General features: G+C 35.4%; 1 protein-coding gene across 9 annotated transcripts in view; it reads left to right on the top strand.

Moving 5' to 3' along the window:
• Positions 1-1,307: 1,307 nt before the first annotated feature.
• Dyb (Dystrobrevin) overlaps positions 1,308-23,646 on the top strand; it is a 61,460-nt gene continuing 39,121 nt past the window's right edge. For all 9 annotated transcript variants that reach the window (XM_088265587.1, XM_088265579.1, XM_088265580.1 and 6 more), the window contains exons 1-7: positions 1,308-1,430; positions 8,953-9,098; positions 10,472-10,691; positions 12,012-12,097; positions 12,642-12,793; positions 12,974-13,082; positions 22,891-23,057. In XM_088265587.1, coding sequence (XP_088121713.1) covers positions 8,960-9,098; positions 10,472-10,691; positions 12,012-12,097; positions 12,642-12,793; positions 12,974-13,082; positions 22,891-23,057 — 873 coding nt within the window. In that variant the 5' untranslated portion in view covers positions 1,308-1,430; positions 8,953-8,959. The remainder of the gene's footprint in view (positions 1,431-8,952; positions 9,099-10,471; positions 10,692-12,011; positions 12,098-12,641; positions 12,794-12,973; positions 13,083-22,890; positions 23,058-23,646) is intronic.

Raw genomic sequence — 23,646 nt, 5'->3', positions numbered from 1 at the left:
TGTAGCTCAGATTCGATTCTAATGGCCGCATCCACGCAAATAATTAGCAAGCTGAAGCTAAATCATTAAACAAACTCTCGATATAGGTATCGCAACAACTGGAAGATAACAGAAAATGGTATACTATATGTTGAGCACACAAAAATTTCAAGGGATGTGGAGCATCCAAAGCATAATACTCATTCATTCTTTATCATTCATCGTTCACTTTGTGTAAAACCATTATAAAAAAACCTTAATTCGTGACTACTAGTTTCCATTATCAGGTCATTAAAATAATTATTCTGAAACTGGTAGTAACAAATAAGTGTTTTTTAAAGTGGTATTACGCAAAGTGAACGATGAATGATAAGGAAAGTGTTATATTACCGTACCACAAAGTTAACAATGCTTTTAGTATACAAAATACATCCAAAGCATGTTTGGGCTGATGTATTGTCTGCTGAAACTAATGGAATGCAATTCACTAACCCTCACACATTGGTCCATAGGGTACTGCATCACATCGAGGCTGTGTTATATTGATTGTTAATTACATGAGAGCAAAATGAAAAGTCCCGTGCTTTTAATATCAGTCCTAAGTGATCATAAATAAATATTGGAGTTGAAAATTATTAGCATTTATTTTGACCCCTTTAAGAAACTTAAACACTAGATAGACGCTCTTACTAATGCAAACATTACAATCAACATTTCTGAAAACATATGTAAACAATGAAAATTTACAACATTTTGAGTGTGTCAAAGTACTTTTTCAGAAATCTGGATTATCTCCAATTATAGAAGTTATTTTTCATATTATTTATTTACATCTCACCAGTAGATGTCTCTAGTGAAGTTCTAGTGATTCAAGAACAAGGTTTCTAAATTGGTTCATATATATATATATAACTTCCAAGAATTTGAGTAGTGTGGTTGTCAATAATGGGTAGAATTGGTGAACGTTACATGTGTGTAAAGTGATCACTTAAACCAGCCTATGACGGTCGCCAGCCCTGTAAATGCCCAGACTTCCATATTCTTCTTCATCTTTGATGAGATGGATGAAAATTTAGATTACTTTTGGGAAAGGATTTTAGAGGAGACTCAAAGGTCATACAAAGGATATTATAAAAATCAATTATCCTGTCCAAATAAGTACTTTGTCATTGAATTAAAAATAAAGCTTTCATTAATACCTGTGTACACATTTTTTTAAATGTAGGTATATTACCAATTTAAGTTTTTTCAAATCTTCCGCGTTCTATTAGCGAACGCATCTCTCCTTCAAGACGTTCATCTTGAAGTGAACGCAACCGCAATCCGGCCAGTCAAAGATGGTCGCCGAAATGTCAAGTCGCGGGTGTGAAGTGTAGTGTGATGTTTTCTCGCTTTTTACTCAAAATTCTCACCTAAAAGTGTATTTCATCATAACACAAGGAAAATACATAGTAAGTCCTTATTACTCTAATTCAAGACATTTCTCATTTCCGTGAAATTACACGTTAAAAAACTGTTTCGATCTTTGATTTTGACAGGTGATAGGTGTTTCTTTGACAATAATATTTCAAACAACTCGCAATAATTTTGCGTTATAACAATTTAATCTATATACAATGAACCAGTGTTTAATCCCAGACATATATTGGTCTTAATTGCATATTTCGCCGGTGAATTTTGACGGAAAACGTAAAAATATTTGTGCAATTCACCTGTCGTAAATCTCGCGATTCATCGCTATTTATCAAATTACATATCCCGGCAAAATATAATGCAAATAGACTTCCTAAATTATTCTGCGCTAGAATTGTTTACCTTGAATAAATTATTGTATTGTGTCATCTTCGATTCCTTTCATCTTAAACTCCGGCTTATATTTATGTAGATTTTATTTAATTATTTGACATTTCGTATTTTTATTGTAGTATTGAATTAAAAACATCCAAATTGGCGGGTTTAATTGATATTTTAGCTGAACGTAGTTGAAAACGATGATTTTTTTTGTTTTTCTTTAAAATTGTTGACATGGGTGTATTAAAATAATTTTGTGAAATATTGTCATTTTTATAATAATATAAAAATATTCTAATGCCCAGCACTACAGGCTACCGTACTGGAGGTCCCGGGTTCGATTCCCAGGAGGGGGGGGGGGTTAAATAAATAAAAGTGATTTTTTCACTCTAATATTTATTCAATATTACCTGAAGCGGAGGGCTGATGACCTTTCCTTCATGTGTTAACGATCAAGATAACACTGCGTTTATATGATGTAGTGCTCGGTGCACCATTGGATGCGGATAAGGGTTTAAAAAAAACATAGATATCATAAGAAGATATATTGAAACAGCCAAAACAATAATATAAAAGCAAACCCTTACTCACAAAATAACTACAGAAATATTTTAATTTAGATGAGTGATATTTATCAGGGATTAAGGGCTTTTTAGGGCGAGATAAGGAGGCAATATAAGTAAAGAATAAGTAAAAAAAAGATAAATTAAATGTAATACAAGGAAATAAACACAATATCACAATATTATTTTTTGACATCTCATCAAAGATGAAGAAGAATATGGAAGTCTGGGCATTTACAGACTATTACTATTTACCGTCAGCCCCGTAGATGGCTGACGACCGTCATAGGATGATTTAAGAGATCACTTTACACACACATGTAACATTCGCCAATTCTACCCATTATTGACAACATCACTACCCAAATTCTTGGAAGTTCTACATATATGAACCAATTTTAAAACAATGTTCTTGAATCACTAGAACTTCACTAGGGACATCTATTGGTGAGTTAAAAAGAAGCTTTTTATTGAGAAACTCTTTTATTAGTGTGTGAGGTCCGAATCCTGGATTATAATCACACACATGAGAAACGCCAGAAAATATCATTTAAATTTTTATCATTTTAGCTTATAATTTGACCAGATAATTTATTTACAACATTTTGATTGTGTCCAAATACTTGTTCATAAATCTGGATTATCTTCAATTAATTGGAGATAATCCAGATTTGTGAACAAGTATTTGGACACACTCAAAATGTTGCAATGTCATAATATTGCAAGTTAATATAAAGACAATTTAATAGTAATACAAGTAAATATAAAGACAATTTAAAAGTAATACAAGTAAATAAACGCCTTGCTAGGGCGTTTGTGTACTACACAGAATTTTACTTCAGTTACCGGATAAAACAATGATTGGCTTGTGCTTTTGTCCATCTTTCTTCGGATTGGTGCGTGAACACGTTGCGCTTAAATTCCATCACCTTAAACTGTCAACGCGCTTTCATTTTTCAAAACCGGATTGTCGGACGGTAAAATTCCGTGTAGCTCACTTAGAGTGATTCAAGCAAATATAGACGAAATAATAGTGTTGCAAGTACGTAAAAAAATTGTACCCAGTCATATATATCGTCAAAGTGACAATCCAATTTTGATATATAAACATTTAAAATTACTGCCGGTACGTGGAATATTGTGGATGAGTATCATCGTTGAACAACAAACTAGACAAAAGTATAGAAATCTTCTAGTACACAACCATGATACACGATTTACACACAACGAAGGTTTGATAGTCCCAAGAATTAACAATAAATATGGGAGTCCAACACTGCAATATATCGTTCCAAACATTTTAAATTTGTTACCGACGGATGTTAGAGGTCGAAATAATATATGGAACAAAGGCAAAATAAAGGAATGGGTAAAAATGATCAAGAGTTAATTTTATGAAAATTATAAAATGTTTAATAATAATAAAACCCTTATCCGCACCCCAATGGTGCATAGGGCACTGTGTCATATAAACGCAGTGTTATCTTGATGGTTTACACATGAAGGAAAGGTGATCAGCCCTCCGCTTCAGGTACCAGTCCAGGGTAATATTGAATAAATATGACAGTGAAAAAATCGCTTATATTTATTTTACTCCCCTTGGGAATCGAACCCGGGACATCTAGAACGGTAGCCGAGCGTGCTGACCATTACACTACGGAGGCGGACAAAATGTTTATATTCTTAATTTTTTATGTGTATATTAGGTTAAAATGGTTAAAAACAATAAAAAATGTTTAATTTATTATTAGATTAAAACCAATATTTTTAGCTTTTCCACTTTTTTATTTGACCAGCGACCGGGTTTCGACGTTACCGACATCATCAGACTTTCGTCGTTACCGACATCATCACCAGTCTGATGATGTCGGTAACGACGAAACCCGGTCGCTGGTCAAATAAAAAAGTGGAAAAGCTAAAAATATTGGTTTTAATCTAATAATAAATTAAAAATGCAATTCCATCACGAAGTGTCAGTGGATAATATAAATCTATTAATAAAAAATGTATTAAAAAAGAACTCCACGGCTTGGTGGGTGTCTGCAATTTTTTTTTTTTTTTAATGTAAAAAATTGTGATTTAGATAAATGTTTACAATTTATGTTAATAAAAAAAAAAATAAAAAAAAGAATAGTTAATAAAGTTACAAGTACTGCGTGTTATATTTGTAGTTTGCTCCTTTTGTTTTGATTCCGTTGATTTAACACTATGGTTGCAATATGGTGAACTCGGTATGGTGACATCTTTAAGTGTCGTTAATTTGATGTACAAATAAGTAGAACACATTAATTAACTGAATGGCGAACGTACATTATTGAAGGACAATTCTAGGACTCTTGGATAGAAATATGAAACATTTGGTAAAAAGGCTGATAAAGTTCCATAAGATTAGTATTTATAACATTTTGAGTGTGTCCAAATACTTATTCGCAAATCTGGATTATCTCCAATTAGGAGATATATTTTCATTATTTTTTGACGTGGAATATTTTTAATATGGGAGTCGGAGGATTTACAGGGCTTACAGCCGTCATAGGTCTACAAACAAATGTAAAGTGATCACTTAAACTAGCCTACGAGCCCCGTAAATGACTTCCATATTCTTCTTCTTCTTCATCTATGTTGAGGTGTCTAAATGTAATAGATTGTGTTTAATAATAATATTTGATTGTAACTTAATGATAATGTCTTAATTAATTAATTAGACATTATAATTAAGTTATAATACAATATTTATAGTGATTTTAAAACAAAGTTATATATATATATATATATATATATATATATATATATTTTTTTTTTTTTAACCCTTATCCGCACCCCAATGGTGCATAGGGCACTATGTCATATAAACACAGTGTTATCTTGATCGTTAACACATGAAGGAAAGGTGATCAGCCCTCCGCTTCAGGCACCAGTCCAGGGTAATATTGAATAAACATTACAGTGAAAAAATCACTAATATTTATTTGACCCCCCCTGGGAATCAAACCCGGGACCTCCAGAACGGTAGCCGAGCGTGCTGACCATTACACTACAGAGGCGGACATATATATATATATATATATATATATATATATATATATATATATATATATATATATATATATATATATATATATATATATATATATATATATATATATATATATATATATATGGCGAATGTAGTCGTCTGAGGAAAACTTGGCACAATCAGGTATGTCAAATACTTGAAAGCGGCCGGGTCAGGAGTCGTAATAATCGTCGGGTATGTATGAGGAGATGCATGAATGTAGAAGAGGCAAAGAATGTTTGCAAAGACAGAGTGGTGTGGCGTTCGATTTTCTCTGTCTACCCCTGCGGGGAAGCGGCGTGATGGTTAGTTAGTTAGTTAGTTTAGAATATATGTATGGAATTTTCTTATGGAATATTATTTTTATTTTATTTGTTTATATTTTTTTTTATTTGTTTGGGTATTTTACAGCTTTACATTTAAAAAAGTATACAATAAAAAATAGTTACATTAATAAAAAATAAAGCCAATTAAACAATTCCACATTTATGTTATAATAACTATCAAAAACATAAAGAGATAAAAAACAAAATAAAAGAGTGGGAGAATGTGTGTGTGAGGAAGGGAGTAGAAGGGTAAGGGTATGGTATTAAAAATAGATTTAGCAGGAAGGAGAAGAAGAATTTTAATTAAAAGTTATTGCTTCAAATATAAATGATAGTAATAGATTATTTACATAGTTAAAAGTTGCGATATCTGGAGATACAACGTATAGTCAGAATAGCAATATCAAACTCGGCCAAGTCCACTGTGAGTTGACAGTGGACTAAGGCGTGTTTGGTATTAATTGAAGCAATTCTTCGTAAATCATTTGACTGAAGAAAAAACAATTATCGCTTGCAACTCGATACCGCAACTGTAAAACTAATTATCAACGCCAATGCTTTCTTAAAGTCAGTGCCCCAGATATAAATTTTACAAAGAGAAAACGCTAAATGCCGGAACGTGTGATTGTGCAGTTAAAACCATGACAATGTGACCATTGCATATCATGTTACCAATGTTCATACCTATACCAAGAATTGCAATGTATATAACAAGAAAATTACTAAGTATATTTGGCGAATGTGTACAAAAGAACAGATAATAAAGAGTTCTCACGCATTCGTGGAAGCCTGGGCGTAACGGGAGGGTTCAAATAAATATGAATGATTTTTTCACTCTAATATTTATTTAATATTACCCTGGACTGGTACCTGAAGCGGCGGGCTGATCACCTTTCCTTTGTGTATTAAGGGTCAAGATAACACTGTGTTTATATGATGCAGTGCCCTATGCACCATTGGGGTATGGATAAGGGTTTGATGATGATGATGTATGTGGGAAAAAATAACAATCCGCAAACAGAATGAAACATAGTAAGCGCGTTTGACTACCGTGCTGTAGGTCCCGGTTTCGATTCCTAGGGGGGAGGGGTTGAAAATAAATATTGGTGATTTTACACTGTAATATTTATTTAATATAACCCTGGACTGGTCCCTGAAGCGCAGCAGTGATCACCTTGCCTTCATGTGAGTAACAATCGAATAACACTGCGTCAACACGATGCAGTGCCCTATGCACCATTGGGATTCACTCTACTGATGTGAATGAACCCTAAAGCAAGTTAATGTTGATAAACTCAATTTTTCTCCCATATTTTTTTAACAATATTTTTCTTGCTGCTTTTGATAAGTACTTTTTGTAAATATTGACATTGATAAGATAAAATCTACAACTACAGATAAGGAACATGAAATAAAATAAAATTTAATACTGAAAAAACAAGTAATAATAACATCTTGAGTGTGTCCAAATACTTGTTCACAAATCTGGATTATCTCCAATTATAGGAGTTATTTTCATATTATCTTTGACATCTCATCAACGACGGAGAAGAATAATAACACCAATAAAAAGCTTCTTTTCATCTCACCAATAGATGTCTCTAGTGAAGTTCTAGTGATTCAAGAATAATGTTTTGAAATTGGTTCATATATAAATATTATATATATATATATATATATATATATATATATATATATATATATATATATATATATATATATATATATATATATATATATATATATATATATATATATATATATATATATATATATATATATATATATATATATATATATATATATATATATATATATATATATATATATATATATATATATATATATATATATATATATATATATATATATATATATATATATATATATATATATATATATATATTCTTCCAAGAATTTGAGTAGTGAGGTTGTCAACATTTTTGTCACGCAATACTAAACATTGCTCATGGCGGACAGCGTGCTTCTTGACATCGCTATCTTTTAGCATTTTCAATGTTTTCAAACGCATTTTTGTCACGCAATACTTAACATTGCTCATGGCGGACAGCATGCTTTTTGACACCGCTATCACTTTGCATTTTCAATGTTTTCAAACCGCATTTTTGTCACGCAATACTAAACATTGCTCATGGCGGCATCGTGCTTCATGACGCCGGTATCGCTTAGCATTTTCAATGTTTTCGAACGCATTGTTTCTGGTAGATTTTCATTATTTTCATTACTACACTATGAAATTTAACACATTAGAATTGTGTGGTTCCATTTCATTTCAAAGAAGAAATAGAATAAATTTAACATTTAAAAAATGTGTGGTTTCATTTTATTTCAAAGAATAAATAAAATCACTGATTGCTCTTCATTGTTGATCGCGGAGACAAATCGTCCGAAAAAAAACTGTCGCGTTTTCGCGAAAATATTTCGCGTAGGTAATGTAAATATTGCTCGCGAGTATAAATAAAGCGGGAACCTTGTGTTTAGCGCGTTATTTTGCCAAGTTTTGAATCATTTCCGACGCGGATTTATATCTCCCGCGCCGTCGTTTGACACTTCTATTCTGGAATGATTGGCGCCATCTTGATATTCGGCGCCAGGTGCGATCGTTTTTTTCGCCGTGAAAATTCGCAAACGAAATTTTTCGTAATTTTTCTAGCGTGCAGAGATGATTTATGCGCGGCGGATTTTTTCTCTCGCTTATTTTCTGGGTTCATCGACTTGTTTTCATTGAATAAAAAACATGCATATTATTTTTTGACATCTCATCAAAGATGAAGAAGAATATGGAAGTCTGGGCATTTACGGGGCTGACGACCGTCATATATATATATATATATATATATATATATATATATATATATATATATATATATATATATATATATATATATATATATATATATATATATATATATATATATATATATATATATATATATATATATATATATAGATTTAAAAAAAAAAATTATATTTACCAGGCGAATGTATTTTTATATACATTTATTTAAATCACAATTTATACATATTTAGAACATTTTTTTTTTGCAGAGACCCACCAAGCCACCTTGTGTGTCTTGTCTTATATTTTATATTGTTGTATAAAATGTAATTGGCCTCATTATCGGTTCCTTATATTGAATATTTATATTATATTTGTTAATGGCTGTTGATTTCCAATAAATAAATAAATAAAAAAGTAATGGCGTGCTGATTGCAGAGCCAGAATGAGTGCGGAGGAGGGAGCGGGCGGGGACCCGCGGGCGGCGCTCGTGCAGGAGATGCGCGCGCAGAACTACGACCACATCCGCTTCGCCAGCTACCGGACCGCCTGCAAGCTGCGCTTCGTGCAGAAGAAGGTCAACCGTAAGTATCCTTAGTGTTAAGGGCCTGACAAAATGTACGTTTGTTTTGGTTGTGATTTTTTTAAGTAAAATGTGATTTATTTCACCAGTCCGGGAGTATGGACGTAAATGAACGTCAGTGCGAATTTTCCTTAAAGGAGTATGGACGTTAATGAACGTCGAAGTCCGTCTGTCAGTTAGTATGATGTAACTTGTATAGCAATGACATCTGTGGATATTTGTGTGTAATTTTGTTCGACGTCGCAGGAGGCTAATCCCTCTTAAAAACAGGCCGTAAGGCCTACAATAAGAAGAAGAAGAAGAAGAAGAATTTTGTTTTTGTTAGCCTCCGTAGTGTAACGGTCAGCACGCTCGGCTACCGTTCTGGAGGTCCCGGGTTCGATTCCCAGGGGGGGTCAAATAAATATAGGTGATTTTTTCACTCTAATATTTATTTAATAATACCCTGGACTGGTACATGAAGCGGAGGGCTGATCACCTTTCCTTCATATGTAAACGATCAAGATAACACTGCGTTTATATGAAGCAGTGCCCTATGCACCATTGGGGTGCGGATAAGGGTTTTATATTATATATTATAATTTTGTTTTTGAGTTTGAAAATTAAGTTTTGTAATTAAGTTTGAGAACCACTGCTCCAAAGGCTGCACAAAGCAGGGACCAATGGCGGAGTGTTGTCTGAGGTTCCAGAGGAAGCCAGCAGGGGGGGAAACCACCTGAGAAGAAGTATGCAGTAAACCCTGATGTAGATAGTACTTGAACATTAAAAAACGACATAAATTACAAATTGATGATAATAAGGAAGTCAAAGAAAAAGGGAGTTTAGACAAAGAGGTACAGGGAAAAACTAAGGGAGGAGGTTTGATGGACAGTTAGGAATCTAATGATAGATAGTAATGTCTCAGACGTTTCTCAAAAGTTATCAGACAATGTGCATTTTTTACAAGGAGAGGTAATTCATTCCATAGTCTGGCCGCTTGGACAGAGAAGGAATTACTGAAGAATGATGTGTTATAGCGAGGACTGGAAAGTGTTCTTTCTTGGGAAGAACGAAGTGATAGACCATGATCTGAGAGGTATATAAAATTTTCAGCAAGATATTTAGGTGTATTAGGGTTGTGTAGAATATTATGATGTTTTATGTCATTACACACGAGTGGTTTAATTTTTGAAACAACTCGTGTGATATTTTCATCACAGATGAAAAGTAAAGCTAAAAGAGGTATATAAAATTTTCAGCAAGATATTTAGGTGCATTGGGGCTGTGAAGAATATTATAAAGTAGCGTGAGAGATTGAAGATTCATGGGTCGGTTGAAGTGAAACCATTTTATTTCCGTGCGAGAAGGTGAAACATGGTCATTTTCCCTTTCCAGTTCACGCGGTGGACATATGGAACGTGATAGAGGCGTTCCGCGAGAACGGGCTCAACACGCTGGAGCCGCAGGCGGAGGTGAGCGTGGCGCGCCTGGAGACGCTGCTGTCCTCGCTCTACCACAGCCTCAACAAGCGCCTGCCGCCCGCCGGCCAGGTGCGCGCGCCGCACTGCTGCGCACTGCTGCTCAACTGGCTGCTCGCGGCCTACTGCCCCCCGCAGTGAGTACACGCGCTTTATGTAGTGTTCCAGCAGCTCTCTGGAGCTTCCGCCAAATTCCCGAGTCTATGGAAGCTTTGTATCTGATTTAAGTTGTGTACCGTAGAACGGGGCTACATGAACTTTATGTGTTACTTGAGTCCAGTACAACAAAAAGATTTAAATCTGTATTTGGTCTACAATAATGAATGTATTGACATGATTCATTGTTTCCCTGACAGGTGACACTTATTGTCACGATACGTTCATTATTGTAGACCAAATACAGATCTAATTTTTTTTGTACTAGGCTCAAGTAACACATCATAAATGCTCAGACTTCTATATTCTTCTTCATCTTTGATGAGATGTCAAAAAATAATATGAAGATAACTCCTGTAATTGGAGATAATCCAGATTTTCTGAACAAGTATTTGGACATACTCAAAATGTTGTAACACATCAATGTTCAAGTAGCCCCGTTCTACGGTACTGACATTTCTTGGTGGAACTGCATTTTATAGAATAAAACAACTACTTGGAATTTTTCACAAATATTTTATTTGACCAGCGACCGGGTTTCATCGTATCCGACATCATTAAACTGGTGGGGGGCTAGACAAAATTTTATGTTATGTACACAACAAGGCAGCGGTTGAAAATTATGATTCTATTACGATTTACACGCAACATAGGTTTGATAGTAAGAATTAACAATAAATATGGGAGTCGAACACTGCAATATATATCGTTCCGAACATTTTTAATTTGTTGCCGACGGAGGTTAGAGGTCAAAATAAAATATGGAACAAAGGCAAAATAAAGGAATGGGTAAATGATCAAGAGTTAATTTTATAAAAATTGCAAAATGTTTATATTCTTAATTTTTCTTTCTTTTGTGTGTATTAGGTTGAAATCATTAAAAACAATAAAAAATGTATTAAAAAAGAACTCAAGGAACCAACAAGAAACACAAGGTGGGTCTCCTCAAAAAAAATTTTTTAAATATGTTTATAGTTGTAATTTAAATAAATGTATATGATTAATGTTTAAAAAAAAAAAAAAAAAATTATACTTTACCATTTACAATACAAACTAGTCAAATACTTTACCTTTTTTATTTTATTTTCCATACCTTTGAAAACACGGTAGTAAATATGTAATAATTTTTTTATTTGTAAATTTACTTTGTATATATAAGCACGGTACAAACTCTAAAGAAAATTTATCAAAAATAATAAATACAAACTCGTCAATGCAATACGGCCGAGTCATGCTCGGGCTAGACTGGGAACTGGCCAAACAGCTTGTATGAATGGACATGTTTTGTTTTTTTTTTTCAGAGAGAACGTCGGAAAGATTCGGGTATTTTCCATCAAGGTGGCTCTTGCTACAATGTGCGCCGGAAAACTGATGGATAAACTAAGATGTAAGTATTATTCTCAATATTTTAAGCATTTACTTTGTGGTTAGTCATTTTTACTTTGATATTTTTTTTACAAAAATGTTAATAATATTAGTATATCGTAGTCATACAGGAGAAAGTGCATTTTTTTACAAAACCGTGATCATTAACTATTTGATATCTAACTAGCCTTATATTGCCCTGAAAAAAATCCCAAAGGATTTTAAACTAGGAAGTATATTGTATTGATTTGTTAAAAATGACTAACTGCATTGATGTTTATTTTCTTGCCAAGCAAAAGTGACTTAAATGGGGCCTCCTGAACATTTTACGTTTTGGTAGTTGGCCACTTTCTCCTGTACGACTACGATATAACCACTCACTGAGATCTTTTTATCAGAGGTCATGGTCTATTTACAATATTCAGATTAGTTCCTCTGAAGATAAATAGACCATGGCATTCCATTTTGTCAGCTAACATAAACTCACTTGCAACCAAAATGTGCTAGTAAGATGTTGATTTGTTGCCGGTAGCGTTTTGTCACGGCCACTTGGCTCCGTGTTCCAGATGTGTTCTCGCAAGTGTCGGACGGCTCGGGGCAGCTGATCCGGCGCCGCCTGGCGGAGTACCTGCGCGAGGCTCTGGCCCTCCCGGCCGCCGTGTACGAGAGCCCTTCTTTCCCCTATTCCGAGAACCTCACCGACATGCTCTTCCCGGGGGTAACTATCACATTTTTAATGACCTTCTCTTTGTGTTCTAGTTGGCATCTAATCATTTTTTTACTTGAAATCCCGTGTAGTGGACTAACGCCCTTAGTGTGTTGAAATGAAATTCAATCGTTGTTTGAATTTACAGGTGTTTCTGTACCGTGCATTATGTAGTATATCCTCTTGTTGCAGCATGGGAAGGTGACGGTGAATGATTTCATGGACACCATGATGTCGGACCCCGGTCCCCCGTGCCTCGTCTGGCTTCCCCTTCTCCACCGACTAGCTTCTGTTGAAAATGGTAAGCTTAAACCTCTCTCTCTTGTCTTGATATTGTCTGCTGTGATGGCAAAATTAAATATAATCCGACTTGTCTGAAGAAAAAATACATTTTGGTGAGGACCTCCATAATTGGTAATGCAACATAAAAAATAGACCACTAATTGATCATGTTTAACCTTTAACTGCGCGGCGGTATTTCGCCGTTTTTTAAATGATTACTTTTATCATGTATTTAGTTAAGAAACGATTTATTTTCCTAAACAAAAACGTGCAATGGGATTCATTGTGCCTTTTTGGTACTCTATAATACACGTGTGTCACATTATTCTTGAAATATATCGTAATATAAACAAATTAGAACGTAACATAAATAAATCAAAGCACGCATCGTGTGTCACTCTTATCCACTGGCGATGCGTAGCGTCGAGAGTGAGACAGATATTATAGGGCATGATTATTCGAGAGTGAGACAGATATTATAGGGCATGATTATGGCGTGGACTAATTACCGACCGCAAGAAAAATCAGGGATCTGTTCTTTTATTTATCCTTGTGATGTTACAAATTATTAGTCAGATATTTCAACAGATGTCATAAGGCCAAGGATTGACGTATTATTTTATCCAAAGTCCACACCATGAAAAAATCCCTTTAAGTTGAACTGAGGTTCGAAACTTGGAGCAATGTAAAAACACAAACGCTTATGTCAGCCGCGTATGGGGCATGTTTTGTTAAAACACATACGGTTATGCGAGCCGCGTGGATCCGGTTAATTTATATGAATAAAAAATTTGCTTTGTCAACAATAACTATTTCATTTCATTAATTGATTTGGCAGTCACTTTGTGGTAATATTATCCATTTTTAATTAGAGTTTTACTTAGTAAATACCACTTTTTTTTTTTTTTTTTTTTTTTTTTTTTTATTTATTTATTTTTATAAATCACAATTTTTAACATATATTAAAAATAAAAATAAAAAGTTATTTTGCAGAGACCCACCAAGCCACCTTGTGTGTCTTGTCGGTGGAGTTCTTTTTGCATACATTTTTTTATTGTTTTTTAACCATTTTAACCTAATATATACACACAAAAAAGGAGAAAAATTAACAATATAATCTTTTTTACAATGTTCATAAAATTAACTCTTGATCATTTACCCATTCCTTTATTTTGCCTTTGTTCCATCTTTTATTTTGACCTCTAACATCCGTCGGCAACAAATTAAAAATGTTTGGAACGATATATTGCAGTGTTCGACTTCCATATTTATTGTTGATTCTTGGGACTATCAGACCTTCGTTTTGTGTAAATCGTGTATCATGGTTGTGTACTAGAAGATTTCGATATTTTTGTCTAGTTTGTTGCTCAACGATGATACTCATCCACAATATTCCACGTACCGGCAGTAATTTTAAATGTTTATATAACAAGATTGGATTGTCCCTTTGATTATATATATGACTGGGTACAATTTTTTTGATTATGGAATATTGCAGATTTTGAACCATTTTTAAATTTGTTTTCGTCGAATGTCCCCAAGACTTAATTCCATATCTTATTAAGGATTCTACTAAAGAACAGTATATAATCTTTAAGGTTGGTTTAGGCAGGATAAAGTACAACTTATAAAAAGTACTCCCTAGAGCCCGCAGACGATCACAGAGTTTTATAATATGCGCATCCCATTTGAACTTATTATCTATACATAAACCTAAATATTTAAATTCGCCCACAAATTCAATCCTATCGCAACTACAATTTTGTTGCTTTTTATTGTGCAAACAGTCAAAATTGTGTGCAATAATATTACCTATCTGTGCAAATTTGTTTGCAAAGTGAGGTGAACTAATAAACATACATTTAGTTTTCTTTGAATTGATTAAGAGTCCAAAATCATGCGCCCATTTTAAAAGCTGATTAAAATCATATTGTAATTTTTCTTTAGCTTCTAATGGATTTTCACTTTCTATGACTAAAGCTGTGTCATCGGCGAACACAAATCTATTTACATATTTAAATATTTTTTTCATCAGTGAGACATATATTATGTACAGTTTTGGTCCTAAAATCGAACCTTGTGGAACTCCAGATAAATATTTTTTGTCTTTACTGAGAACATTTTTGATTCTGATTTTCATTTTTCTCCCCGTAAGATAATTTTTAAAGAAGTTTAGCAATTTTCCCCTTATGCCTATTGATTCTAATATACTGACCAGTTTTGCGTGACATATAGTGTCGAATGCTTTAGTAAAATCTATGAAAATAACAATAATGTGCTTTAAGTTATTTAAACTACAATTAATTTTATCGGAGAATTTTTGCAGCAGGTCATCACAACTGTTTTTCTTCTGAAATCCAAATTGATACTTGTCTATTATTTCAAATTTTTCCAAATATACGTCTAGATGAATCGATACATACTTCTCCAAAATTTTTTCAATTGACGATAGTAATGAAATTGGTCTATAATTATTTACGCATGAGTGGTCTCCTCCTTTATGTATAGGTCTTATTATACTATATTTTAGTTCGTCTGGAATTTGACCACTGTCCATTATTAAATTAATAAGGTGAGTTATAATAGGAGCTAGAAATAAATTATATTTTTTAATGTCGTACATCCTAATGTTATCTATACCTGTTGTTTTTGTGTTTTTCATTGATTTTATAATAATTGCGATTTCGGGCACCTTGGCTCTCGGCAAGTACATGGAGTGTGGTCTATGATCGAGTTCCATCTTGCTAGTTTTAATTACACATTGATGAGTTAGACTATTAACCCCCTCCTCGAAGAAATTTGAAACTATTTCTTAAAATCTACTGTGACACATCGCTCACTCCTTTCAACAACGTCATATATCAAAAAACTTGATTTTTCAGGAGATCGTTTTTAAAGTTTAAAAATATGATGAAATGTATTCAAAATAAATATCATTGAACTTTTTACTGTGCAACAGATCTTTTTAGGTAAAACCTGAATGTTTTTTCTCCATTTGAAAAACATTTAGTATATTTAAAAAAATAATTAAACAATACCTTTTCTTCAAACACTTTCTGCCCTGTAGCAGGTAAATATTAAGTTAAAAATATGCCGCTTTTGCTGGAATATAGTACATTTTCTGGGCATTCTGAAAACATGCACAACTGAAAATTGATGATTTTTGATATATGACGTTGTTGAAAGGAGTGCGCGATATGAATCCTGCACACTGCCAGTGAATACGCATGCATAAGAGACCACGGCTCTGACAAACAGAATTGCAGAGAAACTCAAATGCACGGTAGCTAAACACGCTAACCATTACACCACGGAGACGGACAAATTCTGTTATGATAAATAATAAATATCGTAATAGGCGAAGTATCTGATATGATAAATAATAAATATTGTAATAGGCGGAGTATCTGATATGATAAATAATAAATATCGTAATAGGCAGAGTATCTGATATGATAAATAATAAATATTGTAATAGGGGGAGTATCTGATATGATAAATAATAAATATTGTAATAGGCGGAGTATCTGATATGATAAATAATAAATATTGTAATAGGCGGAGTATCTGATATGATAAATAATAAATATTGTAATAGGCGGAGTATCTGATATGATAAATAATAAATATTGTAATAGGGGGAGTATCTGATATGATAAATAATAAATATTGTAATAGGGGGAGTATCTGATATGATAAATAATAAATATTGTAATAGGCGGAGTATCTGATATGATAAATAATAAATATTGTAATAGGCGGAGTATCTGATATGATAAATAATAAATATTGTAATAGGGGGAGTATCTGATATGATAAATAATAAATATCGTAATAGGCGGAGTATCTGATATGATAAATAATAAATATTGTCAAAACAACATTTTTAGTGTATCCAAATACTTGTTCACAAAATCTGGATTATCTCCAATTACAGGAGTTATTTTCATATTATTTTTTGACATCTCATCAAAGATGAAGAATAAAAATACTAATAAAAGAATTTCTGCTCAAAAAAAGCTTCTTTTCATCTCACCAATAGATGTCTCTAGTGAAGTTCTAGTGATTCAAGAAAAGTGTTTCAAAATTGGTTCATGTATATAGAACTTCCAAGAATTTGAGTAGTGTGGTTGTCAATAATGGGTAGAATTGGTGAATGTTACACATGTGTAAAGTGATAACCAGCCTATGACGGTCGTCAGCCATGTAAATGCCTAGACTTCCATATTCTTCTTCATCTTTGATGAGATGTCAAAAAATAATATTGTCAAAACAGTTTGTACTAATATCTACAGAAAGAAATTTCATATTATTTGATATTTTTAATATAAGGATTGTTCACAATATGGTAAACGCAGTGAACAATCAAACGTAAATTCACAGTGAAAATCAGAACACAATTTTATGAACAATTTTGCGAGTGTGGGTCCTAATGAAAGCCTAGAGCTTCCGTATCGGATCCCAGAATGTATGCATAAGCAAGCTCTCAATGGCCGCCGTAATGCGTATTGGCCGTATCCCTCTCTCTCCCCATTGGCTGTCTCCCGCTGTATCCCCATTGGCCGGCTCAGGCTGCCTGGCTCCTGCCAACCATCTCAAACTGCAAGCTCTTGAAGGCCCCCTCAAACTCGTATTGGCCGCATCCCTCTCTCTCCCCATTGGCTGTCTCCCGCCGTATCCCCATTGGCCGGCTCAGGCTGCCTGGCTCCTGCCAACCATCTCAAACTGCAAGCTCTTGAAGGCCCCCTCAAACTCGTATTGGCCGCATCCCTCTCTCTTTCCATTGGCTGTCTCCCGCCGTATCCCCATCGGCCGGTTCAGGCTACCTGGCTCCTGCCGGCCATCTCAAACTGCACCAGGATGACGAGGTAGGTTGTGACAGACCCGACGATGGTGCACAGCATGGAAAAGTCAATGGTAAAGAATCCGCAGGCAGTGAATTTGAACTTTTGATGTATCGACTGCAGCATAAACATTGATATCTAAAATAATACATACATGATTACTTTATTTATTTCTTGAATGCTTTTTGCAGATACTTTGTGGCACATTTAATAAACTTTATAAAATAAAACAACTTTGTTTGAACCACTTTTTTATTGGTACACTTTATCCAACCGGTTTCGACAAGAACCTTGTCATTATCAGGGTTTATGTACTAAATTCTAAAACATTGAAATACTCAATAGTTAGTTACCCTTCCCTTACCAAACACTTGTGTAATACCAATTAATGAATTTTATTTCATTACACACAACTCCGCCTCCGTACTGTAATGGTCAGCACGCTCGGCTACCGTTCTGGAGGTCCCGGGTTCGATTCCCAGGGGGGGGGTCTAATAAATATAAGTGATTTTTTCACTCGAATATTTATTCAATATTACCCTGGACTGGTACCTGAGGCGGAGGGCTGATCGCCTTTCCTTCGTGTTTTAACGATCAAGACAACACTGCGTTTATATGATGCAGTGCCCTATGCACCATTGGGGCGCGGATGAGGGTTCGAAAAGAACACACAACTAGTTTCGAAAACTAATATGTAGATGTTTTTATCTACAGGTGAAAAGTAAAACATTAAGTGTTTAATTAAAAAAAAAAACAACATGTGTTTCCACAAAGTTAATGCTGAATCAATAAATAATATCATCTTTGGTTGTTATCATATTGTTTAGTTTTTTTACCATAAAAGTGGTGTTACACAAACTGAACGATGAATGATAAGGAGTGTTTTTTTTACCATTAACATTATTTTGAGAATACGGCATGAAAAATGAGATTGGAGAGAAGAACGTAGTTTTCAAAAGCACATTTTCATACAAATGATGGATTTGTTAGGCATTTTGCGGGGAGCGAGTGTTTTTGCCTAGAATTTTCACTCATGAATTACATGAAATTATAGTAACTTTAAACATCAAGAGTAAATCCACTCACAAGTAGGCATAGGCTATGAAACTTTTAAAGTTGAAGCCTGAGTAGGGACATGATAAACGGTGTTGCATAAGCCGTAGCTAGATTTCAGAGTCACTTGGACGTTAGGTAATTCAAAAAAAAACATTTTGCGGGGTGAAACATACACATATCTAACGCATTGGGAAATATCAAACTGCGCAAGAACCTTGCGTGGCAATACTGGTACACCAAGTACTACAAGAAGTGGGAATGACTCAAATAAATACAGACTACACACTGTTTTACTTAGAGGCCTTGTAGGCGTAGGCCGTAATTACAAAGCCGCGTCCACACTCAGCACCGGCGCTCGACACGTGTAAATACCGCGTTAAAGCCTCCAACCTGAAGACGAAAGTGATTGTGTACTTTGTACGAGTGAGCAACATATATCGCTCACTCACTGCATTGATTTACTAAAATTTTAATGTAAAATGTTTTAAAATATAACTCACACTTGTTGCGGTGTTTTTATCCATTGAGGTGTATTTAATTTTGTTGATCAGGACGCTTGCCTCATTCGCCTGTAAAAAAAATACATTCATATAATGTTGCAACGCTAACTGGCAGTGCACAACGGAGTCCTGGTATGGAAGCGAAGCATAGAGTTAGCAAAAGAGGGTTTTTTTAAAAAGGAAAATCCCACAAAGCCTCTATTTTTTTTTGGCTTGTCTACAGGTAGAATTTCAAATTTTTGTCCGTAGTATAATGGTCAGCATGCTCGGCTACCGTTCTGGAGGTCCCGGGTTCGATTCCCAGGGGGGTTTAATAAATATAAGTGATTTTTTCACTCTAATATTTATTTCATATTACACTGGACTGGTACCTGAAGTGGAGGGCTGATCACCTTTCCTTCATGTGGAATCGATCGAGATAACACTGCGTTTATATGAAGCAGTGCCCTATGCACCATTGGGGTGCGATAAGGGTTTTATTATTATTATTACAGGTAGAATAGTAAGTATAGGGACGGTAAATGTGAAAAATACATCCTAAACAGCCAGACCAATTGAACATATTTCTTTCTTGAATTTATTCCGCAATTGAGGGGGAATCGAACCTGCGACGCCAGTTTCGCAGTCGAGCGTCTACCCAACTATGCCGCGTTGCCTGCGACGAAAGTAGACTGAATGCAGTTGGAATGCGATTTTTTAGTGCGGCAAAACCATGTATGGTAGATGTTCCAATGGTGTAATAATTATCCCAGATGTCTCCGCATCTCATGTTTTGGCATGTCATAATTATCCCGAGAGATGTCTCACTATGTTGTCACTGTAAAAAGTACTTATCTTACCGATTCGACGGTCCGTGCGCACATCCAGGACAACGCGCTGATCAGCCCGACGAACCAACCTCCGAACTCCCCCCCTACCCAGCACTGCTGCAAGCTCAGCTTGTAGTTTCCGTTGTTGCTCAGCATCAGATAAAATATGTACAGAATGATCACGTAGTTGATGAACGCTACACTGATGATCACCAACAACTGCACGGAGAACATCTCGTTCACCTTTCTTCCAATCTCGCAGAGTCTGTAATGCATGTCGCACGCTCTGTTCAAGTACTCGTAGGTTTGAATCGCGTCGTTTGGATTTCGTTTGACGTTTACCGTGGACTTGTTTGGAATTTGCTCGTTTGTCACGCGGCGTCTTTTGATGATGTTGTGACTTCGTATCGAAATGTTTGAATGCCGATGTGGCTCTTCGATGATGACTTTAATGCGGTCGTTGATCATCTGAAATCTAAAATGCAAATTTTAATTCAATTTCAATTTCATTTTCAATTTTCAATTTATTTATTTCAATTAATTAATACATTGCAAAGTATAAAAAATTGAAATTGTACACATTAAAATAAAATATATGCAAGAACTATTGCTAAAGGTGTAGAAGAACCCGCTTCGGAAAACTCCTTCAGACACATGGAACAGATCGATATCCAATGAGATATTGTTCCAATGAACCAATTTTTGAAACATTGTTCTTGAATCACTAGAACTTCACTAGAGACATCTATTGGTTAGATGAAAAGAAGCTATTTATTAAGCCTTATTGATGAAATTAAGAAAGGTGTGTTGAGATTTTTAGAGCATTTGAATCAAGTAAAATAAAGAACAGTAAAATGGTATGAAAAACTTGGCACGATTGAGTATTTCAAATACTTTAAAGTGGTCAGGTCAGGAGTTAGAATAATCGGTGCGGCATGTATGAGGAGATGCACAATTGCGGAAGATTGTTTGCAAGGACAGATCGGTGCGGCGTTCTTTTCTCTCCGCCCACCCCTGCGTAAAAGATAGCTAGTTAGTTGACGTAAATTAGCTTAAATAAAATTCATAGCAAAAGGATACTCGCCTCTCCCAAATGATGATCAAATAACCGCTCAGGTTAACTAGCGTTGTCATGTTTATGATAAAGCTAAAAATACAGCAGGCCCAGTATAGCATACGCAGCATACGTATGCTCTTTCCCAGTATTATGAAAGTGAAGAAGTCGGACGCGATGAGAAGCGCCATCAGGGAGTACACGGACGCCAACATCACCACAAACTTCTTGCGCGTGCTTCCGTAGTCAATCGCGCAACCTAGCAAGGTCAAATCCGCGTCCAGGGCTTCCAGATCACGCATGAATCCGCACGGCCGCGATCTGTACCTGAGTGCGAGCGTCACGCAGAATACCTGCATCGCAAACGAGCTAGCAGTTCTGATCAGATCGGAATATACAGAAATGCTGTCGAGGTGTGTCGCCGCAAATTTTTTCCTGTGAAAGATGGCCACGGGAACGCAGCTGGAGAGTGAGACCAGCGTCAGAAAGACGTTGTAACATTTGAGAGACGTTGATACACGCCAGAATGTGCGTCCGTTTAAAGTTGCCGCAGAGTACGGGGCCAGACCGAATAATCGGACAACTTTGTGAACCGGGGACATGGCCCAGTAGATGTCTAATTTTGCGGCCATTTTTGCGTTATGATTCCAGAAGCGTTCCGCTTTTACAGTTGTTAGTTTCAGCTGTTTGAATTAACGTGTTTTTTTTAAAAAAAAAAACACCATTTATATTTAATTAATTGCTTCTTCTTATTGATTAAATTAACCCTAAAGCGGTTGAGTTAAATTAATAAAGAGTGTTCTTTTTTAAGTAAATAATTATTTCATGTGCAGGAGTGATCACCTTGCCTTCATGTGTTGACGATCAAGATAACACTGCGTTTATATGATGCAGTGCCCTATGCACCATCGGGTGCTTGTGAGGGTTTCAAGAATTATTTCATTAATTGATTTGGCAGTCATTTTGTGTCACATTACCAATTAGCGCTCCACTATTAATGTCACATTACCAATTAGCGCTCCACTAATAATGTCACATTACCAATTAGCGCTCTACTATTAAAGTCACATTACCAATTATCGCTCTACTAATAATGTCACATTACCAATTAGTGCTCCGCTATTAATGTCACATTACCAATTAGTGGTCCACTATTAATGTCACATTACCAATTAGTACTCCCCTATTAATTTATTATTAGATTAAAACCAATATTTTTAGCTTTTCCACTTTTTTATTTGACCAGTGACCGGGTTTCGTCGTTACCGACATCATCAGACTGGTCACGTTACCGACATCACCAGTCTGATGATGTCGGTAACGACGAAACCCGGTCGCTGGTCAAATAAAAAAGTGGAAAAGCTAAAAATATTGGTTTTAATCTAATAATAAATTAAAAATGCAATTCCATCACGAAGTGTCAGTGGATAATATAAATCTCCCCTATTAATGTCACATTACCGATTAGCGCTCCACTATTAATGTCACCTTACCAATTAGCGCTCCACTATTATTGTTACACTACCCACTAGTGGTCCACTATTAACGCTCCATTTCCCGGCAGTGGTGCACCCGCTGGCGTGCTCTGCGTGCGGCAGGGAGCGGCTGTCGGGGTTCCGGTACCGCTGCTCGCGCTGCAGCCACTACACGCTCTGCCAGGACTGCTTCTGGAGGGGCCACACCTCCGACGGCCACACCAACCAGCACGAGGTCAAGGAGTACACAACCTATGTGAGTCTAATGTCCATGCATTTGTCACAATTATTATTATTTTATTACGTATTATGACATGTTTATGGTAAAGCTAAAAATACAGCAGACCCAGTATAGCGTACGCAGTATACGCATGCTCTTTCCCAGTATTAAGTGAAGAAGTCTGACGCGATGAGAAGCATCATCCTTTCGCAGGTCCGCCTTCGTAGTGCAATGGTCAGAACGCTCGGACACCGTTCTGGAGGTTCCGGGTTCGATTGGATGGAGGGGGTCAAATAAATATATGTGATTTTTTCACTGTTGTGTTTATTCAATATTACCCTGGACTAGTATCTGATGCGGAGGGCTAATTACCTTTCCTTCGTGTGTTAACGTTCAAGATAACACTGCGTTTATATTATGTCTGCCTCTGTAGTGTAATGGTCAGAACGCTCGAATACCATTCTGAAGGTCCCGGGTTCGATTCCCAGGGAGGGGGTCAAATAAATATAAGTGATGTTTTCACTGTAATGTTTATTCAATATTACCCTGGACTGGTACCTGACGCGGAGGGCTGATCACCTTTGATTCATGTGTTTCAAGATAACACCGCGTTTATATGTTGCAG

This window comes from Brachycentrus maculatus, unplaced genomic scaffold, assembly GCF_059751285.1.
Source record: "Brachycentrus maculatus isolate JH-2025_06_01 unplaced genomic scaffold, ASM5975128v1 h1tg000253l, whole genome shotgun sequence".
In the NCBI taxonomy this organism is placed as follows: Eukaryota; Metazoa; Arthropoda; class Insecta; order Trichoptera; family Brachycentridae; genus Brachycentrus; species Brachycentrus maculatus.
This window is presented reverse-complemented; position numbering and strand designations above follow the sequence as displayed.